We start from the raw sequence: 21,562 nt of genomic DNA, 5'->3' as shown, positions 1-21,562 counted from the left end.
CAGTACCCTAAGAAAAGTCTTACTTCCAAAAACTTAATTATTAGAAACAGACATGGTGATGCAGCGGGACCCTTCAAGTTCCAGGCCAACATGGGCTACACAGTGAGATACATATTCACTGTACAAAATATTTTCTAACATGAAATTGACTATCCCAAGTTAAATTATTTATCAGTTTTCTTCTTTCTAGTTTGCATTAATTTTTAAAACCCAACAAACCACAAATAGAAATGTAATTGGGAGGTGGAGGTGGGAGGGTCAGGAAATTCAAGGTCATTCTCCCTCTACACTGTTTTGAGGCCAACCTGGGAAACAGGAGATCCAGTCTTAGAAAACCCAACCCAACCACAACCACAACCATATTTATTCAGTTTCAGAGAGAGCTTCAGGTACCACAGAAAGAGAACATAGTTTAGGTATGGGATCCTTTCTGATACTGTAAAGGTACCAAAGTTATTCCATACTTGTAATAATCTGGGTGGGATGAGAAGGGTATCCGAGAAACAAACAGAGAGTTTCAGCCAATTGCCGTTAACATTCATCTGTTTAGTGAAATTACGTCGTTTGTAGGATGATGAATAAAACTTGATATCATCATGTCAAGTGAACTAAATGAGAGAAAAAGAAATACTACATATGGCAGGAAGTGGAACTATGTGGAGGGAGGAAGAGCCTTAAAAGTGGTAGAGAGGAAACAAGACAGGGTAGTGGGAAAACAAAAGACAAATTTTGTTCTCTGTCTTATGTGGAATTTAGATTTAACACCTCCCCCCCAACCTCCCACATACATAAATGCAGGTGTACACACATGTACTACAAGGAAGCAGAAGGCTTGGGGAGAGGAAGGGAATCAGTGGGAGAAGACGATCTAGGAGGATAGTGAGGGTGTGCGTGTGAATGTGAGAAAATGAGCAAACTAAATGATGTCTATGTTTGAAAACAGCATATAAAATACTTGGTTTCATTATGACAACTAAAAAAATTAATTTTAAAAAAAACTGGGTGGTGGTGGCGGCGGCGGCGGCGGCGGCGGTGCCGCCGGCGCATGCCTTTAATCCCAGCACTTGGGAGGCAGAGCCAGGTGGATCTCTGTGAGTTTGAGGCCAACCTGGTCTACAGAGTGAGTTCCAGGAAAGGCACAAAGCTACACAGAGAAACCCTGTCTCGAAAAACCAAAAAATAAATAAATAAATAAAATAAAAAAAAATTAGCTTGTATTTAAGATGAAAGCAGTGTGTGTGTGTGTGTGTGTGTGTGTGTGTGTGTGTGTGTGTGTGTGTGTGTGTGTGTAAGATCTGGATTAGGAGTCTGGGGAGAAAGCTCAGCAGCCAAGTGCTTACTATGCACCCTGAGGACATGATCTGACCACAAGCACCCATGTAAAACGCCAGGCATGACAGCACACACTTAGAAACCCAGCCCTGAGGAAGCAAAGACAGGAAGATTCCTGTGGATTACTGGAGAGCCAGCCTGGACTAATCCATGAGTCCTAAATCCTAAATCCCACAGAGAGATCCTGTCTCACAAAACCACATTCAAGGTTGATCTGTGCCCCGCACTGTCCAATACCTGCACACACTCCCCACAGGACCACCCACAAAAAAAATTTGTATTAGATACAAGAAATTATTGAAATGATAAAGAAATCAGGTTCTCATAAATCAAATTAAAAAAAAATTATCTGACCATGTAAACGAGTACAAATGACACTAATACTTACAGTTAGAGGAACAGGGTCTTGGAAAGCCAGGCTCATTTCATGGCAGTAAAGAAACAGAAGCAGGCGTTCACATTTCTAGTGAAAAACACAAATAATAAAACAATGAAATCACAGCTTATTTCCTAAAACAATCCGCAGGCCTCAGAATAAAAATTAAAGCCTGAGGAATACATAAGAAACACTGAATCTAGCCAGGCAGTGCTGGTGCACACCTTTAATCCCAGCACTCAGGAAGCAGGCAGATTTCTATGAGTTCAAGGCCAGTCTGGTCTACAGACTGAGTTCCAGGTCAGGGCTACACAGAAACCCTATTTAGAAAAACCAAAAACCTAAACAAAAAAGAAAGAAAGGAGAGAAAGGAAGGAAGGAAGACAGATAGAGACAGACACATTAAATCTTTGGGTTTTGTTTTCCATTAACTAACAACTTAGGAAATATGGATAGGAGAGTTCCTGTAATTAGGTCAATAAACCAATCTCACTAGAAAACACACATTTCGAGTTCCTCAAGACAAAACTGCCCCCCACCCCACCCCATCATTCTAGTCCAGCTGTGTGAATCAGCAGTCACTGGAGGAAGCAATGTAGTGCAGAGCCTTTTCCCTGTAAGCCCTGACTTGTAAACAGAGACGGCCTGTTGTGAGCTCAGCCACTTCCTCCTCTCAGGCCAGTGACCGCCTCCCAGGGAACATCTACAGTACTGGCAACAAGTGCAGGTTCCCTGTCTTACACGCCAATTCTCAGATTGTTTCTCTTTTTTTTGGACGGGGGTGGGGGGGGGGAGGATGGGGAGGTTGAGACATGGTTTCTCTGTGTAGCCCAAGATGTCCTGGAACTCACAGAGATCCACCTGCCTCTGTCTCCTGAGTGCTGAGATCAAAGGTGTTCGATACCACTGCATGGCTTATTTTTTATAAAATGTATTTTGATAAATTCTTTACTAATAAAAAATTATAGTTAAATGTTAAATAAATTTTCATGTGGTCAAAGTATGGAATTATTTCCAGGAACATTAAAAAGTCAATCTTGCTGTCAATTCTCAAAAGAGTCTGAGAAACAAAATCAATTAGTGATAAAAAATGAAACAGGACAAAAATTAAAGTAGGCAAAATTTAAAAGCTTAGACTAAAGCTAGGCATTATATCTCATTCCTATAAAACTAGGGATGGGAAGCTGAGGCAGGAGGATCACCATCTGATGACAGACTGGACTAACAGTGACATCCTGTCTCAAATTAAAAAAAAAAAAATCAAAAACAAAGCTGGGCATGGTGACCTGTAATCACAAGTACTTGCAAAGTTGTGAACTCAAGGCTAGGATATGCCACACCGACAGTTCTAGTTTAGCCGGACCTACAGAGTGTGTCCTTAGGTTAAAAAAAAAAAGAAAGAAAGAAAGAAAGAAAGAAAGAAAGAAAGAAAGAAAGAAAAGAAAAAAGCCAAGCTTTAGGTGGACAGTCAGTGGAGTGAGGAGCGCCTGGACTGAGTTCCAAGATGGAATGTAAGAAAGCTAGATTCGCTAACGAATACTTAAAATCCCAGCAATATAGATGTGGAGAATGGTGGCACCTTAGGGCTCACCGCCCAGGCAGCCTACCCTGATCCCTAAACTCCAGAGCAATGAGAGATTATGTTTAAAAAATAAATTCACCTGAGGCTGTCTTCTAGCACTACCCCTCACAAACCAAAGCCCAGCTCTTTCTACCAAGGACATACAGTTCATTCTGTTCAAGTATAGTATTTTAAATTACCTAATTAAGTTTTCTTGTGTTTAATTAAGAAGCTACAGCTCTATGTAAGCACAAGGACCCAGATTTGGATCCTTAGCACCCAAGTAAAAAAGCCAGGCATGGTGGCATCCAGCTGTAACTCTAGTATGAGAGAGGAGGAGGAGACAAGTGACAGCCTAGCCCCAGGAGCTTCAAGTCAGGGACAGGCCTTGTCTCAAAAATAAGATGGGAGGCAGAGCCAGGCGGATCTCTGTGAGTTCAAGGCTAGCCTGGTCTACAGATTGAGATCCAGGACAGGCACCAAAACTACACAGAGAAACCCTGTCTTGAAAAACCAAAAAAAAAAAAAAAAAAAAAAAAAGGAAAGCAAAAAAGAAAGATATGTTAGGTCAACCTCTGGCCTCCATGTGTAGAGGCATGGGTTAGATCCCACACGAGTGTAGACAGACAGACAGACAGACAGACACAGACACACACACAACCACAGCTTGTTATTGATTATTTAAAATTTATATTCTGCGTGTAGAAGGAAAGGGGGAAAAAGGAGAGACTTAAAGGACAAAGAATTCAGTATAAAAATCAACACATGCAACAAAAATACTAATACTAATTAATACCCCAGTGTGGAAATGTTCAAAAACTTACCCTTTTATCTATTGGCGTTAATTTAGTAAGGCCTTCGGTTTTCCTTTTTTCTGAGTTGTGACTGGGAGCATCACAATCATATTCAACTTCTGGCTTAGATAAGTCTCGGCAGAAAGTACAAATCCATTCTCCACTGTTGGGATAACGTACCTTTGAGTTCTGAGTATATCAGGTCTCTCTTTCCCACCCTTCCCACCACCTGCAGGCCATCTATGACGTGTTTCTTTGGCATGGGTTTTATTCTCTGCCTATTTATCACTTATTACTAGGTACAAAGCAGTATGGAGAAGAAATGGCAGAAATTTGATGCAAAGGTCTAAGAAGTTAATAGTATTAAAGTCTGACTAAACATCACACTTCTGATCCTCCCCTATCTCCTCCATGCTTGGTTACAGGTGTGTGCCACCAAGGCCAGCTAGGGCCCATTATTATTTATCACAACAGATGAGCTTTCTGAGAAGCACAAACACTAGGAAGCAGCGAACAGGAAACTGTAGATCAGAGTTAGGGACTTTCAAGTATGCATTTGTGCCAAATGAATTCAATCTTTATAAAGGTTTTGTGTTAGTTATAACAACTGTCAATTTGTAACGACTGTTGCATTGAAAAAGCTCTTCCTCCCACCTGACCCCCTTCTCCCCCTTCTCCCCCTTCTCTCTCTCCTTCCACTCCCATGTCACTGCTTCCAATTACATCCATGTTCCTCTAAAGTACTGTGACTTTTCTATTTCCTTGCAGCAGTGGGGAACAGCACTCTGGGCCATGTGTATGCTAGCCAAGAAGTTCTAGTACTATGCCACACTCCTAACAACACGCTTTATACTTCAGAGAGAAGTACTGTTTTACCTTGGGAAATTTGTCAATGTGGGCACGTGACAAGTGAGGTGGAATACTTTAGGACACTTTTCACAGCAAAGGAGTTCCCCTCCATTTTGACAAACTGCACACCAGTCTTCATTGGGGTCATCCTCCTTCCTTGTCTCCCCGACATGCACAGGGGACTTCTGGGAGGCATCCAGGCACTCAGGCTTTCCATTTGAGGAATTTTCCTGATGAAGTCCAGGTTGATCTCCTGTGCTATCAGGAGCATCAGATCTTAACATAGCTTCCTCAGAAGCAGAGCTCTGATTACTGTTTAAGAGGAGGGATGTAAGTATACTTCTTGGATAGTTAGTCTGCAACCAAAGAGAGAACATTATTATTTATGTATGCATGCATGTTTTGAAAGTGATCTTTTAATCTTTTAAAGACAAGGTGGGCAGTGTGGAAGTCAATCACATGAACTGTAAAGATGGTTTACTGAAGCTACTAATTCAAATTACATTTCAGACACTGTGCTGGCTAGTTTTATGTCAACTTGACAAGCTGAAGCCATCTGAGAGGAGGGACCCTCAATTTAGAAAATGCCTCCATAAGATCGGGTTGTAGGCTAGCCTGCAGGGCATTTTCTTAATAGTAATTGATGGGGGAGGGTCCAGCCCATTGTGGGTGGTGCCATCCCTGGGCTGGTGGTCCTAGGTTCTATTAGAAAGCTGACTGAGCAAGCCATGGGAACAAGTCAGTAAGCAGCACCCCTCCATGGCCTGTGCACTAGCTCCTGCCTCCAGATTCCTGACCCATTTTGAGTTCCTGTCCTACCATCCTTTGATGAACTGTGAAGTGGAAGAATAAACTAAATAAACTCTTTCCTCCCCAAGCTGCTTTTGGTCACCGTGTTTCATCACAGCAATAGAAGTTTAACTAATACAGACACAAATATTATTCTGCCAGGATTAAACTAAATTCTGTGTTTGACCCTAGGATGGTGGAAATTCCTAATCAAAACCAGAAGCTTTTATTTATCTCCTTTAAATTTTGTTTCTGAAATTTGAAAGTAACAAATGTGGATATAATTAAACATAGACATTCTTTGGAGGTAATTATTTCCAAATTAAATTTGTTCCAGGACAACAAGGTTGCTTAGTGGGAAAAGGTTAACAGAAAACCTGAGTTCACTCCTTGGAACTTCCAGAGTAGGAGAGACTCTAGTTCAGCAAGTTGTCTTGACTTCCACATGCCCCCTGACACTCCCTCACCCCCCTCGACACAGACACACACACAGACACACACACAGACACACACACACACACACACACACAAAAAAAAAAAAAAATAAAATGTAATTTAAAATATTTTTAGTTTGGTGTCTAGAGAGCTAGCTCAGTGGAGAACTTGGGTTCAGTTCCCACAACGCACATGGTGGCTCACTCATAATCACCTGTACCTCCAGTTCCGCACCTTGGACAGACCTGTACAGATATCAGACACACATGTGGTGGACACACAGGCGGGCAAGACATTCATATAAACAAAACCAATCAATCAATCTAAGTTGGACAATTGAGCTTGTTCCACTGTCTCGTCTTTCCTTTCTCCTTCCTCTTCTTTTCTAAATGCAATGTGGGAATTCTGCCTCAGCCTCTGAGCAGCTGGAATCCATCGGAAGCACATACTACTGTGCCTAGTTTATCTCCATTATTACGTAAGTCTCTTGCAGTTTGCTGAATTCTCTTGGTACCCATCACTAATGCCAGTCCCCATGGGGCTGTAAGATCCTTTGACTACTGTCCATATGGTTTTCCCCTCCACAGATGCCTGTGGAGCTTCTGTTCTCATACTACAGTCTACTTTGTGGGTGTTGTGTCAGGACTACCCTTTTCTTGCCTCTTAAATGGAAAGAGTACTGTAAGCACTGATGTAATTACATTTTGAGTTCTAGATTCTTCATCTGATTCTTGTTTTACTATCACAACAGGAAAATCATAATTTTCAGGTGGTCCACTGTTTTCTTGTTTTATTCGGATTGGCTCCAACATGACTACTGGGACTTTGTGTGTAGAATCAGCTCCTGCTGGTTTGCTGGAAGAGCCAGAGCTTTGAGGGAGAAAGGAAGAGAGGGATACAAAATTAGACAACCTAAAAAGTAGTAAACTAAAGAACATCCTGGAGTAATGTAACTTCACAAGAATAACCACATTTTATATCAGCAGTGAATGATTGGTATTAACACCAATTTCCTTGATACTAGAAAGGCCTACAGACTGAGCTTTCAAATAGATTTATCATGTATCTGAAAAGGTAAGTAAAATCTAATTTAAGTATTCTTAGGCTCTCTAACTGCTCAGCTAGATCTGGGGTCTTAGAACTAACATCGTTTTATTCTTTCCCAATTCCCCGTCTAGTCACAAGAACTCTGGGGGACAACAAGAACTCCAGGCCTTCATGAACAGTTTGTGTTAAGACACTAGAATATCATTTGTTGGTGGTTGCTCTTGAAAGGAGTAGCTGGACAAAAACCTTGCACCATTAACCAGTCTGTTCTCATGGGACTACAGGCCAACTTCCTCCTAGAGAATGCTGCTTTCAGATGATTAAAAAAAAAAAAAAAAACCAAAAAACCAAAAAACAAAAAACGAGGTTTACCTCTAGAAGTAACTTTCAAACACAGTGAGGGCAGAAGTAAATATGAACTTAAAGAAGGAACTTAATTGTAAAGAATTTCTTTTAAATTAGAACCAATGTTTGATCATTCTAACAGTCATAGAACAATGAAGGAAAGATTGCTTCTTCACTCAGAGACAGAGGCATGGGCATCATCAGAAGTTAAGAGGCCAGCCCCATCTATCAGTGAGTTCCTGACCATGTGATAGCCTGTCTCAAAACAACAGCAGCAGCAACAACAACAACAAAAAACCAATAAGGAAAATACTGCTTTTTCCTAAATTTATCTACATATTACTATAACTACTTTTGTCTTTGCTAGCATGTCAAATACTATCTTAGTTTTAGCATTTAGACAAATACTTCCTATCTTTAAAGATTAAAGTTGTACTAGTTTAACCACCCTATTGTATTAAAATATTAGTTAAAAATCAACAGTAAAAAAGATGCACCAAGTATCAAAACATGGGCAACTGCAAGCTATTTATGCACAGTTAGTTGGCTCTTCATGTCCATGGCCTTCACATGATGGGAGGGAAGGGGCCTGTAACTGAACGTGTACAGACTATTTGGGGGGTGAGCTGGGTGTCGTTACTCTCTAAACAATGCAATATAACAAGTTTTACAAGACAGTCACATTGTATTAGGCACTATCAGTAACTAAGAGATGATTTAAAGCATACACAAATATATGTGCAGGTCACATACAAATACTGTACCACCTAAAAGACTTGAGCATCTGCAGGCTGAGATGGGTCCTGGAACCAATTCTCTGTGGATACTGAGGAAAGACTATACCAGTACACATGGTTAAATCTATTTACCTTCCTCGGCTCCCAACGCTGGAGGCACTAGGTGAACGTATTGGGGGATGGACACTAGTCATAGTAACAGGTCCTGAGGAGGAGGAAATAGACGTAATAAGTGAATTAACAATTATGTGTTCAGGTTTGTTGAGTGTGTTTACTTAAATTTTACCAAAACCAGGAACATCCAATAAAATTCTATGAAACAATAGCATATCTTTAATATTTTGTTACACCAAAAGTTTATAGTCATGGTACTATTGACTTCTGGCCAGTAAGAAGGTCTGAGCATCACTGGTTATCTCCATACTCTCAACCTGAAGTACTAGAAAAACACTTTCATCAAGTCTACCTTGCAGTAGAGTAGAGGGCTACAGTGCTAGGGAGAACTACAGAAGACAAAGGACTAATATATAAGGTGGTCGAGGGGACGGCAGAATGGCGTAGAGGTTTAAGGTACTGGTCAGCAACCCTGACAACCTGAGCTCAATCCCTGGAAACAAAGCAGAACAATTAGTGGGAGAAGTGAAAGTTAGATTCTGATGTGAAGCAACTGGGGAAAAAAAAAAAAGAGGTTCTGAACTGCTGTCATAACAACGGGTCTATGCTCAGGCTGCTGAGATGCCTCAGGAGGTGGGACGACCTGCTGCCAAGTCTAATGACCTAATCTAGATCCCCAGGACCCACACATGGTGGAAAAAGAGAAGAGATTCCTATAAGCTGTCTTCTGACCTCCATGTGCATGTTGTGGCACTTATATACATGTGTACAGACACAAGTAAGTAAGGGTAATAATATGAAGTAAAATCTGTACTCTGGAGGCAGTATAGGTTATACAGTAATCTGTCCAGGGTCTGGCAGCCCATAGTAGATAAATGTTAGTCTTAGGATTATTGCCACAACGCCTTCAGAAATGTTTTGTCAAGTTATACTACTATCAGTACCTATGAAAGTATCCGATGACATTTTCATCAATGATATTGTCACAATTCAAATCTTGGCTAATTCAGTAGTAAGAAACCAAATTCTGTTTAGACTCTTCTCATGATGACTGGAGAGAGGAAACATTTTTGTTTAGTCTGTTTTGTTGGATGTCTTTACTGAGTAGGAAATACCTGTTTCTGTGTCTTTCAGCAGCACCAAGTACATCCTAATTTATTCGTATGTACTTGTCCTTTATTTGATTGTAAATTCATGTTTAAAGTAAGAATCTCCACTTCAATTTTGGTCACATTGCAGAAAAATTAAGTTCACTCCTTTCCATTATTCCAGGTAGATGCTGTTGTATGGCTAACTTCCTTAGAACTGAAACAGTCTCTCCTCCAGGGAAAAGGGAGGCTCCTAAGACTCAGGAAGATGTGAACAAATACGAGGCTAATGAAACTTTTCAAAATTCAGGATGCTCAAGAAGTTACGATGCAGAAAGTTAGGACATTTACATAGGCAAGTGCTGGGACAGAAGAGCTTCTTTGGTGGAGGGCCTGCAAACTATGCAGATGGCTCCCAGGAGCCGGCTTTGCGAGCTATCAACCACCCTGGGCAGGGTATGGTGAGTTCACTGGGTCACCAGGCTAGACTTGAATGCAATTCTTTCTCTGGCTTGTCACCAGCTCATTATCTGGATGTATCTGTTCATGTCTCCTCAGGAAGTCACACAAGATATACCTGCTATGTCAAGTTTCCAGGAGTAATATCTAGAGTGTTTCTTGGAGGAAACAAGTAGGTATATTATTATTATTATTATTATTATTATTATTATTATTATATTATTAGGTTTTTTGAGACAGAGTTTCTTTGTGTAATCTTGGCTGTCCTGGAACTCACTCTGTAGACAAGACTGGCCTTGAACTCAGAGATCCACCTGCCTCTGCCTCCCAGGGCTGGGATTAAAGGCGTGCACCACCACTGCCCGGCTTGTTCCTTTAAGACAGGGTCTTACCACTTAGTCCCAACTGGCCTGAAACTGATGACATTCACCTGCCTCTGAGTTCCCCAGAGTGCTGGGATTAAAGGCGTGTGCCACCACATCCAGCCTAAGCAGTGCTCTTAAGGACACCTAATCAGTAGCTGTGTGAATCAAAACTTAGTCACGGCTTTCCCTTTGTTAAGTATCAAACGTAGACTTATTTGTGACATGCAGATGTTTACGGCTGCTTCTGATGCCCAGGCTGGCTGCTGCGGCTCTGAACCTTGAAATATTCTAGCGCCTCTCAGAGGTGTTTCCTTGGGTGTGAGCATGCTCTTCCCTATGGGGGTGAGAATTCAAAGCCCAGCTATATCCTCCATCACCTAGCAAGCAGTGCAGCTGTTACTTCGAGGCCTTCTGTTTTTTTTTTTTTTTTTTTTTTTTTTTCCGAGACAGGGTTTCTCTGTGTAGCTTTGCGCCTTTCCTGGGACTCACTTGGTAGCCCAGGCTGGCCTCGAACTCACAGAGATCCACCTGCCTCTGCCTCCCAAGTGCTGGGATTAAAGGCGTGCGCCACCACCGCCCGGCAAGGCCTTCTGTTTTTATAGCTTATGTTCTGACAGGGTATAGCTCAGTGGGAGAGTGTTCATACCACGGTTTGGCACCACAGCCTGGGTTATAAAATATTATTTTTAAAAACATTTACTTTTATGAGAATTGAGTGCTCTGCCTGCATGTACATAAGTGTACCACATACATGCAACGCTCAGGGAGGCCAGTATGGAAGTTACAGTATAAGGCAGTTGTAAGCCACCATGTGGGTGCTGGAAAAGCTGGTATGCTGCAGGAACAGGAAGTGCTCTTAACCACTGAGGCATCTCTCAACCTTCTTATATTAAGCCATTATAAACACAACTAAACAACAATGAACAAACAAGCCACCAAAGACTGCTCTCTTCTTGTGTATTTTATTAATAAAATTTGACTCTAGAGAAATTACATTTTAGAAGAGACCATATCACAGGCAACTATATTTATTAATGAGGGTATGATAACAATTTGCTCATTGGTTCCTATAATGCCAATAAATTTTGCTGACACTGAAGAAGTACAAAAGTTTAACCTTTGTTTTTTTCTTTGTGAAGAGTACTAATTTTACATGGTATAAACTCAGGATGGCGAGGTGGGCTCAGTAGGTCAAACCACTTCGTCACCAAGCCTGGCAATCTGAGTGTGAAGCCCCACTTGGTGGAAGGTGAAAAGCAACTCCACGTTGTCCTCTGACTTCCACATGTGCACTATGGCATACAGGAGGAAATACATACACACATAAAATATATAGAAAAGGAAGCCTCAAGATAGTTATTATCATTTTAAAAATGAGGCGGAACCTCCCCCCCACCACCAAAAATGAGGCAAAGAAGAATTTTTAATCATTATGAGTAAAAATATGAGTAAAGACTAGCAAACATTTACAAATCCAAAAGGCGCCTTTACCTGCAAGGCCTGGAGATGGCACTGATGAATTTGGTGACTGCACTGTTCTGTTTGATGGAGGTCTGGGCTGGCCATGATCTACACTTGTATCTTTCCTTGCAATATTGTCCAACATGATAGTACTTGAACAATCAATCTTCCAAGAGAATAAATTATTTCAGAGCAAATTATCTTTGCAAACTAAAAAACACTTTAAATTTACAAGAAAACTTCAATCTTAAATTCTATCTTTGTTTGAGACAGGGTTTCTCTGTCTAGCCCTGACTGCCTGGAACTTGCTTTGTAGATCAGGCTGGCCTTGAACTCACATAGATCTGCTTGTCTCTCCTTCCCAAATACTGGAACAAAGGGGTGCACCACCACATCCAGCCTTTTCTTTCCTTTTTTCCTTTTGGTTCTAAGTACTATCAAGTCAGACACAAACTGTGAAGTTCTGCTAGACGATTTCCCCCATCAACAAGTTAAAATCAAAGTTTATTCTTTATATTCTACCCACGGGAAATATACTGAGGACACATGCACCACATCGTGCATGTGTATACACACACACACACACACACACACACACACACACACACACACACACACACAATGAATTAGAGTTTCATGCTTCAAACACAAATACTCTGTCATGCCTAAATACACCCAAGTTTCCTAAGAACATATACAATTCCTTTATGCATTTCTACCCTTTCTCAATTCAGATTCTCTAAGAGAACTGTGTCTTATGGCCAGGGCATAGACTGTGCATAATGAAATAATACAGAAGAAAAGGAAGGAAGAAAAATTTCATTTTCTATAAACTCTCTCTCTCTCTTTTATGGTGGTGGGAGCTGGGGGATAGGAAGCAGACAAGGTCATTTGTACCGTAATATTCTTAGGTACTACTTTAGTCACTAATTTTCAGATGGTGCATAAAGGATTCGGTTTCTTAATGTAATGAAAATAATTTATATTGCGGAATAATCCTAAAAAAAAAGATAAAAACCTAAGTTTTCTTACATCTGATGTATACATAAAAAAGTACACTCTACCCATTTAGAATATATGCATTATAAAAACTGAAATGACTTGTGAGATTAATAATGCAAATCATTAGGAGGTAATAATTGATTTCAACTTACATAAATAAAATCAAAGAAAATTTAAAAGTTCTTTCATAATCGTACAGATTATTCCTTCCAACAAAAATGTGTAAAATACTTCACAAGTGTAAATGTTTTATGTTTGGTTGCAGGTACATCATGACATCGAGATTACCTAACCTAGAAAAAGGGAACACGGGGTAAAGAGACAGCTCAGCAGCTAAAAGCATTCACTGACTGCTCTTCGAAGGACGGAGGTTCTGTTCCCAGGACCCACACGGCAGCTCACAACTGTCTGTAATTCCAGTTTCAAGGGTTGTGACACCCTCTTTTGGCCTCCAAAGGCATCAAGCACTCTTGTGATGCACAGACATACAAGTAGGCAAAACACTCATACACATAAACAAATAAAATCTTAAAAAATAAAAGGGAAAACAAATGATGAAGGTGTGGAGAAGCAGCAGCAGAACACTGTATTTTCTGCCTTTAGAAAGATTTTAAAAAGTCACTTGTCAAAGTTAAAGACCCTAAGGTTTGACTCATTACTTAATTTAAACATGCAAGGACCCAGGGCTAACTCTCTGCAGCAATATGCCCAAGTAGACGCCTGCTGTTCAGCTACTAAGGGAATCACTGCCTATTCCTGGATCTTACATTTCCGGAATTCACTCGACTCTTATTCTCCACATTCTAGTCGGAAACATCCTAGCTATTCTTTAATCCCACTCCCTCCTTTCCCAGCCTTGATTCTATGATGTATCATATGAACATCTTTAATGTCAGAGTCCGGAAAAACATTCTTCTGCATGTCCAAGTGTTAGAACTTCTAATTTTACACATTTTATTTCTAAAGAGTAAAACTAAGCTTTAAGAAATACCTGAGAAACCAATAAACCTTAAATTAAATCTAGATTTACTGACACTTTTCAAAGGAAGTTATTAGTACAGATTTTCGTCTATAAACTTACATCTGGAAGGGATGGAAGGTTGTAAGACCCTCCCACTGGTGCGCTCAGATCAATCATGGGTGAATTATAAGCTTTTCCATCGTATCCTGCTGCACTTGTGATTGTGGGACTGGAAGGAGTGGAGGAAGAGCTGCTGGCGGTTGTGGGCGGAGCCTGTCCACTGCTGATCTGCCACTGGAGTACCAAGATGAGAAGGAGAACCATGAATGTGACCACTCACTCAGGTATGGAAGACAGAAGACACAGTCTGCTGTGTTAGCTCAAATGTTATTTCAATGGAAAGAACAAGGGAGAGAAGATGCACATTATGTGTGTACACACACATCTGTCAATCAGATCAAAAAATAAATAAGCTTTTTTTTTTTTCTGGGAGAGAATAGTCAGCATATACGGGAAAACCACCTCACAATCCTTGTAAAATATATACACATATATATGAAATGAACAAGGAATAAAAGCCTACAAAAAGCAACTTCAAAATAAATCTGGAGAATTAAAAACATATTTTCTTTTGTCCCTACATGAAATGCCTAAAAATAATTACCACAAACTAGGGCTTTCAGGGTTTTATACTCCTCTTTCTTACATATGAACTCCTCTTTTTCACATATGAACGGGTAATTAAACCTTACTGAGGAAAGCCTTCACACTCACAAAGTGAAGTCAAAATAAACACAAACAAAGATAATGCTAGGCATGCTGAATGACACAAAATTGAGTCATGCTGTTTGGTTGCTTTAAAACCTACACAAAATATGGTATAGATGATGGTTAGACAAAAAGACATACAGTTAATATGTACTAAGGCAAAGGGAGCAAAATGTTCCCTGTATTGAATAAAACACTGAATTTGGTATATCTGAAAAACAACATGAAAAAAAAAAATCTCAGAATAAAATATTGGGGGAGGGGCAGACTGAATGGTATCCCAAGATTATTCAGCAGAAAAACTGCCCAAACACATTATCATTTATATATGGATGACACTGTAGAGTGATGTTCTGAAACGTCATGTTTTGGAAAATCTTACTTATACACATAACTGTTAAAACTACGTATAGAGCTGGGTGGTGTTGGCACACGCCTTTAATCCCAGCACTCAGAGGCAGAGGCAGATGGATCTCTGTGAGTTCGAGGCCAGCCTGGTCTACAGAATGAGTTCCAGGACAGCTAGAACTGTTTCAAAGAGAAATCCTGTCTCGAAAAGCCAAAAGAAAACAAAAACTACATACAGAAATATATGAAGTTGAGTGTGAATGTCATCTTCAGCTCTATACATGCAACCATTTTATCTATCTCACCCCTATCTACCTTTTCCTCCTCCCCTTCAAAGAATAATGAATCACAGTTGATGGGTACCTTTCTACATTTTTTTCCCTTATCTATAAGATAAAATACACACAGAAATGAGACAGAATCCCACAAAAATTTTGTAACATGATAGCTTCTTACTAGCCAAAAAGTGTATCTATTCTATGAGCACGTTATAATTTGGTGAATTTATGCATTAGAACTAATTTCTGGGGCCAGTGGTTCAGTACACAAAAGTACTTGTTGCCAAGCCTGCCGACCTGATCCCTGGAATCCACACGGCAGAAGGACAGAATAGACTCCTACAGTCTGTCTTCTGACCTCAGGCAGCAATTGTGCTAAGAGCATTGCCCTACCCCTACATCTCTGACTGTCACACAAAAAGTACATAACATTTGTAAATCTGATTTTACAAAGTTTTAAAAAAAAGTCATATTTCTCACAATATTTCTCCTGGTTTATTTGCTCTTTTATTCATTTATGTTTAGATTTTTGTCCAGAAAATAGTCAAGAAAAAAATTAAAAGTATTTGCTGAAGCATTAAGACAATAAATAGCCTTCTCAACACTAGTCTGTTCCCACAGAACTTCGTTTATCCCCCTGGCAGGAGTGCTTCAGGTATACCTGCCCAAGAAATGCCAAGGGCAACACGTTTCCTATCCCCTTAGAGAGGCAGCTTAGCAACAGCCCGGATTTGGCCTTGAGACCTTCTGTCTCATGAGCACAGCTGGGATAGTGATGAGAAATACCCTGCATATTTCTCTGGCCCTGCTTTGAACTCTGTATGCTGGGCCATTCAAATAGTGGAGAATAGCATTAAGCCCCTGGCTCTGTCACTCTTAAGTTCAGCTTTGGTTCCTTGGTACTGGTCACTGACAGAATGCAATAATCTACCCATTAAAATCTAATAAATGGAGAAGAGGAGAAGTTGAATGCTTGAAAGGTGCCAGGTATTTTTACATACTTTAGAATAAATAACTCTCAGCATAACGCTGCAAGGTACTCATATTTTTATAGCTGGAGTGAGATCTAAAAATAATGTACTTGGCAAGGTCATAAACTAGGAAAATAAATAGAATTTGATGCCAAGAAACAATTTAAACCTTTACTTATAATGATGAAATAGAACAGGTATGAATTTTTAAATATTATTAAATAAAACCTGGGGATGTTAATCAGACCCTGATTATATGAAAAAACAGAATGCACGGACTCCTTGATTATAAAGCACTGAGATGTGTTTTGGAACTCTGTCCCCACACATCTGTTTCTAAGTACACTCTGTAACTTCTAGTCATTTAAAAAGGCCAGCAAGCACCCTTCACCACTTACTGTTCATCATAAGTTCCTATGCTCTGAAGCACATAGAAACAGCAGAGATACAGAAGCAACTGCACAAAAAGGTAATACACACCTGTTTTATGGCCTGTTGAGCCAAAAAAGCCATCTGCAGGGGGTTGGGTTTTATTATCTGTCGTGGCACATTCTGGTTTGGTGGATATCTCAGCTGTTGAGGATAAGGAGGAAGAACTGGTCCATTGGGTTTAGGACTGTGGTTCTGAAAGTTTATTAAACGTGGCGGCGGATGCTAGAAAACAGAAATGAAAGCGCTGCAGTAACAACGGCCTCCTAAAGAGGCTCAGATCTTCCCTGTATAAAATCCCCAAGGCTAGCAGCTCTGCCACAGAAGACTCACTAAGATCCCAGAGGCAAGGGAGAGGACGGCAGTAATCTAGTCTTAAAGGGGAAGGGGAGTGCCTGGGAAGGGAAGGAAGGAGGGTCGGGGTGAGCAGAAGGACCGAGGACATGGGAAGGAGGGAAGGAAGGAAGGAGGGAGGGAAGGAAGGAAGGAGGGAGGGAAGGAAGGAAGGAGGGAAGGAAGGAAGGAGGGAGGGAAGGAAGGAAGGAGGGAAGGAAGGAAGGAAGGAGGGAGGGAGGGAGGGAGGGAGGGAGGGAGGGAAGGAGGGAAGGAAGAAAGGAAGGAAGGAAGGAAGGAAGGAAGGAAGGAGCTCTCCTGGTGGAGGAGGCCAGGAGGAAGCACACCTGCTTGTCTCCTCCACTGACCGCTCCAAGTGAGCAGTCTTAGCCACCCCCCCCCAAGCTCTCACGCCAATCCCTTTTGATCGCTCAATTGTCTTTACAGTTGGGATTTATTGCTTCTTCTTTGAGATATCATAAATGTGTATCAGCAGAACTTCTTAGAGTAGGGACTACTTCTTCCCACATTTACAGAGAAGCAAGTAAGTCCTTACCACCTACAAGGCTCACGGAGCAACACCTCAACTCCGACACTGTGAAGGCAGACAGCTTCAAGTATAGCTCTGCCCTTCCTGGCAGTTTCTTCTACTTTTGCATGTATTCTCCTACTCTAAATCACTTGCTTCCTTCCCCCCTTTCTCCTTCAGTTAAGAATATATTACGGAACCAGTGAAAAACAGACTTATATACTGTTTCTGGGCCAACTGAAATTCCACAGGTGAAGAGCAGAAATAGAATTAGTGGAAAACTGCATAGAGAACAAGTCAGAAACCCTAACAACTCTTTTTGATTTCCCTATAAAACTTATGACACGAGGGTTTTATACCATGAGAAAACAAGCAGAAAATAGTGAGGAATCACGTTCGAGCTTTTCCAAGGTTTTTCGGGGAGAATAGTCATTTTTCAGTCACCTTACTCTCATCCTCTCAGTAACTGCTCAACACAAGAATTCAACCCAAAACATGGCACTTGATGCCAGAGCACTGGACTAAAGGCTATCCCTGCCACCATTAAGAAGCTTGCATGTGAGCAAGGTGGAGGGCAGTACTCTACCCATTTCCTGAGCTGCTACAGTTGGGTTAATTGATGAGAATATTTTGACAAACCCAAAAGACTATTAAAAAGCAGATACCATTTTTTGGGGGGAGGGGGTTGTTTCAGAGACAAGGTCTCTCTGCAGAACCCTGGCTGTTCTGGAACTTGCTCTGTAGACCAGGCTGGCTTCAAACTCAACAGAAATCTGCCTGTTTCTGCCTTCCAAGTGCTGGGATTAAAAGTGTGCGTCACCACCCAGCTCAGATATGATCTTAAAATCAATAGCAAAAGTAGTGATATTTTGCTCAAATAATTCATTCAAGAATTACAAGATGAAAAGAAAACAACTGAGCATGGTGAAATTGCAGGCATGGGCACAGTGAGAACAACAGCTATCTATACATTATGTATAATGATAATGTCAGTGTCCTCCAATGAGCAGATACAGCCATAGGGTGTAACAGCATAGACTGTATAGCACTAAATCAGTCTATCAAGTCTGCTCTGCTTATTCTGCCACATAATGAACTACTCTACATTTGCTGTCACCAATGCTTTAAGAATGCAAGTGACATGGTTAATCTTCAGAGGAAGAATTACGGAACTATCATGTAACTGACTTTTTACAGGCATAATGCTTTCAATCTACCTGTCCACACGGGCAAACGTAGACTATGATTTGCATACTCCACATAACCAGAAGCATAAAGAGCCACCACCTGTTTTAGACAGGCAGTACAAAAATTACATGTTCATGTACAAAAGCTGGTAGAAAATGAAGAAACTAAAACTATAGGAAGACAGTAAACTAATAGCCAGGGGGAAAAAGTGGAAACGGTATTTGACAGAACAGATTTAAATAGATGTTGAGAAAAAGGATAGAAGATTAAAAATAATACATAAGGAAAGATGTAAGAAGTACTTCTAGGTTAGAAAATTAAGTTTTATAGTAGAGACTTTATATAAATTATACCACTAAATGCTACGGACTGAAAATCAAAAGCCAACTTCTGAGAAAAGTAGGCTGAAGGCTTGGATGCTATTTCTGTTTGTCATTGCGCGCGCGCGCGCGCGCACACACACACACACACACACACACACACACACACACACACACACACACACACAGAGGCAACTTCCTTCACATGGTTAGTAACTGCTTCGGTTACTTCTTAATGAAAAGGCAATTCATTAAGAGGATGGGTTCACCCCTTTCCTGGTTAGAAACTAGAGACAGAACATGAGCTTCAGCATGTGCAGGGCCTGGGGTGTGCCCCAGCACCACAAACTGAGAAAATAACAACAGCAAAGCATGTATGTCTATAACTCTCAATCAGGGTTGAAGAATTCTTTGAAAGGTATTTCCGTGTTGTATTAAACTGCTATTCAAAAGGCTATGCCATTTAGATACTTTTTCCATAAAAATCACATTATATATGCTAGTGTTAGTAACTACTAGTCAAATACAGTTTCTTCCCAAATTAATGTTTTCTTTGATCAGTTATTCAAATCTGTATTTTCCCGTTTCCTTTTTGCTTTTGTTGCCAAGACATTTTGAACTAAGCTTTGTTCTTAAATGTAATGAGAATTCTTAGCATAGTTCTGTCCAATGAGGTTGACTTTTATAAAACTCCAGTTCATTTGTGTCATTTACCAAAATCATTAAAAACCCCTTGTCCAAACAGGGAGAATACAAAATTAAAAATTGTAAATCCTAAGAAAGAGATGGATGAACTCTTTACCAGGCCTTTATTCATCTAGGTATGCCCAGAGCTAACCTGAACAGGACTGATAAAACTATTTAATAAAAGCACATAGAACTAAACTGGATTGGAGGGGTTGGAGAGACGGCTCAGTCAATTAGGCACTTGCCGAGCAAATGTGTGGGCTGTAGTTCAGCTCACCAAAACCCACACAAAAAAGCGGGGTGGGCATGCAGTCCAGTATGTATTCTCAGCACCCAGAAGGCAGACACAGATGATCTCTGGGCAAGCTAGCTAACTAGACTAGCTAAATCAGTGAGTTCCCTGGGCTAAGCAAGAGACCATGCCTCAGTAAGTGAAGTGGATAGCAATGAAGGAAGATACTGATGTCAACCTGTCCTCCACATATGACACGTGCATGGTTACCTGGACATATCTCACTTGTTCATCATATAATGCATACACATGTCAAAAAGAAGAGGATTGAAAAGTGACAGAATATTATACATCTACTAAGAATAGGAATAGTATATGGATTTCAGGAAAAATTTAAAAGGCCGAAAAGACAGGATTCTAATGAACTGCCTGATTTGTATATTGCCTATTGTACATTGCCCTAGTTTCTAGAATGCAGTGTGGGTTTCTTTTTTCTTTTCTTTTTTTTTTCCCAAGAGACAGGGTTTCTCTGTGTAGCTTTGTGCCTTTCCTGGAACTCGCTTTGGAGACCAGGCTGGCCTCAAACTCACAGAGATCCACCTGCCTCTGCCTCCCGAGTGCTGGGATTAAGGGCGTGCACCACCACCACCCGGCGGCCGCAGTATGGGTTTCTAAATACTATCTCCAAAGAGATTCTTGCACCCATATAAGACCTAGAGGCACACAATTGCTTTTCATCCATCACAGGCATTAAGTTACTTGGGAACATAAACATTTATCCCTTGTCAGAACTAGATGACAATGCATGGAGATTGAAAATAGACATAGCAAGCAAATAAATCATTAAATAAGTTTGGAGTTATCTAAAATCTAGGTGTTAGATCAAGGATCCTTTAAGGCAGTCAATTTTTAATATCTAAATGAAGGGCAGTGTGGGGGGTGTTGGAGACTGTAAGCTGCTGAACACAATCACACTATAGTTATCTACGTTAGGACAGGCCTGCTTCCAAATTTACCTGATGAGAGATGGAAGGCTGCTGGATGGGCCCTTGCATCCTAGGGTTTGGTAAACCCACAGGTGCTGGCCTCCGTTGCACCTGTTGCCTCTGAGCCATTACCTGTTGCTGCATATGCTGGAGTCGTAACTGAGCTAGGCTGATCTGTGTTGGGAACTTGGATAACTGGTTGGAAGGTAAACCACCTGGTGGCTGGGAACTCTGTTCCACGACAGGATTCTGCTTAGGTATTTGTGGCTGGCTCTCTTTATCTTCGATTACTAAAGAACCTAATTAAAGAGAAAGAAAACAAGATAATAATTTTTGTTAATTGGTGAAATACCACATTTTATATGGCGTCTGAGTTGGACTTCAATTGACAAAGAATTTTGGACACAGGACCCCTCTAAACTATTAAAAGTAGAGGATCCCAATGAGCTTTTTATGTATATTCTATAAGAACTTACCATATAAAAAATTTTTTATGAAAAAAATACTCATTCATTAAAAAATAATAAGACTTTCAAGAACAGCCATCTTCCCAGCCCACATTTTCTGTTTCTACAGCCATTTCTTTCAATAGGTGGATCAAAGGGTCTGAGTCCAGATACTGGCTGTATTGATGAGCAAATGGCTGTGTATGTCTCCAATGGACTGCAGGGGTCGCTGTCAGCTAGCCTCACGAGTCTCTCTGCTCTCCCTTTTCCCTTTGTGGGATGTCTTTTGTCTACTCCTTCTCCCCCTTTGTGCGATGTGAAGAGAGCACCGA

General features: G+C 40.7%; 1 protein-coding gene across 4 annotated transcripts in view; it reads right to left on the bottom strand.

Moving 5' to 3' along the window:
* Nucleotides 1-21,562, bottom strand: part of Trim24 (tripartite motif containing 24) — a 114,933-nt gene that overhangs the window by 6,662 nt on the left and 86,709 nt on the right. Inside the window, exons 9-17 of one of the 4 annotated variants that reach the window (XM_052720073.1) lie at nt 20,815-21,083; nt 16,561-16,653; nt 13,836-14,009; nt 11,783-11,918; nt 8,398-8,470; nt 6,838-7,006; nt 4,940-5,268; nt 4,094-4,226; nt 1,721-1,795 (exon numbers count right to left, since the gene is read on the bottom strand). In XM_052720073.1, the coding sequence (XP_052576033.1) occupies nt 1,721-1,795; nt 4,094-4,226; nt 4,940-5,268; nt 6,838-7,006; nt 8,398-8,470; nt 11,783-11,918; nt 13,836-14,009; nt 16,561-16,653; nt 20,815-21,083 (1,451 nt within the window). Of the gene's footprint in view, nt 1-1,720; nt 1,796-4,093; nt 4,227-4,939; nt 5,269-6,837; nt 7,007-8,397; nt 8,471-11,782; nt 11,919-13,835; nt 14,010-16,560; nt 16,735-20,814; nt 21,084-21,562 lie in introns of all 4 variants that reach the window. The other 3 variants (XM_052720075.1, XM_052720072.1, XM_052720074.1) reach the window with 3 other exon arrangements.

The sequence above is a fragment of the Peromyscus californicus genome, unplaced genomic scaffold, assembly GCF_007827085.1.
Source record: "Peromyscus californicus insignis strain IS unplaced genomic scaffold, ASM782708v3 Scaffold_6__1_contigs__length_162567912, whole genome shotgun sequence".
NCBI lineage: Eukaryota > Metazoa > Chordata > Mammalia > Rodentia > Cricetidae > Peromyscus > Peromyscus californicus.
Note: the sequence above shows the minus strand (reverse complement) of the source record. Positions and strands in the feature narration are given on the sequence as shown.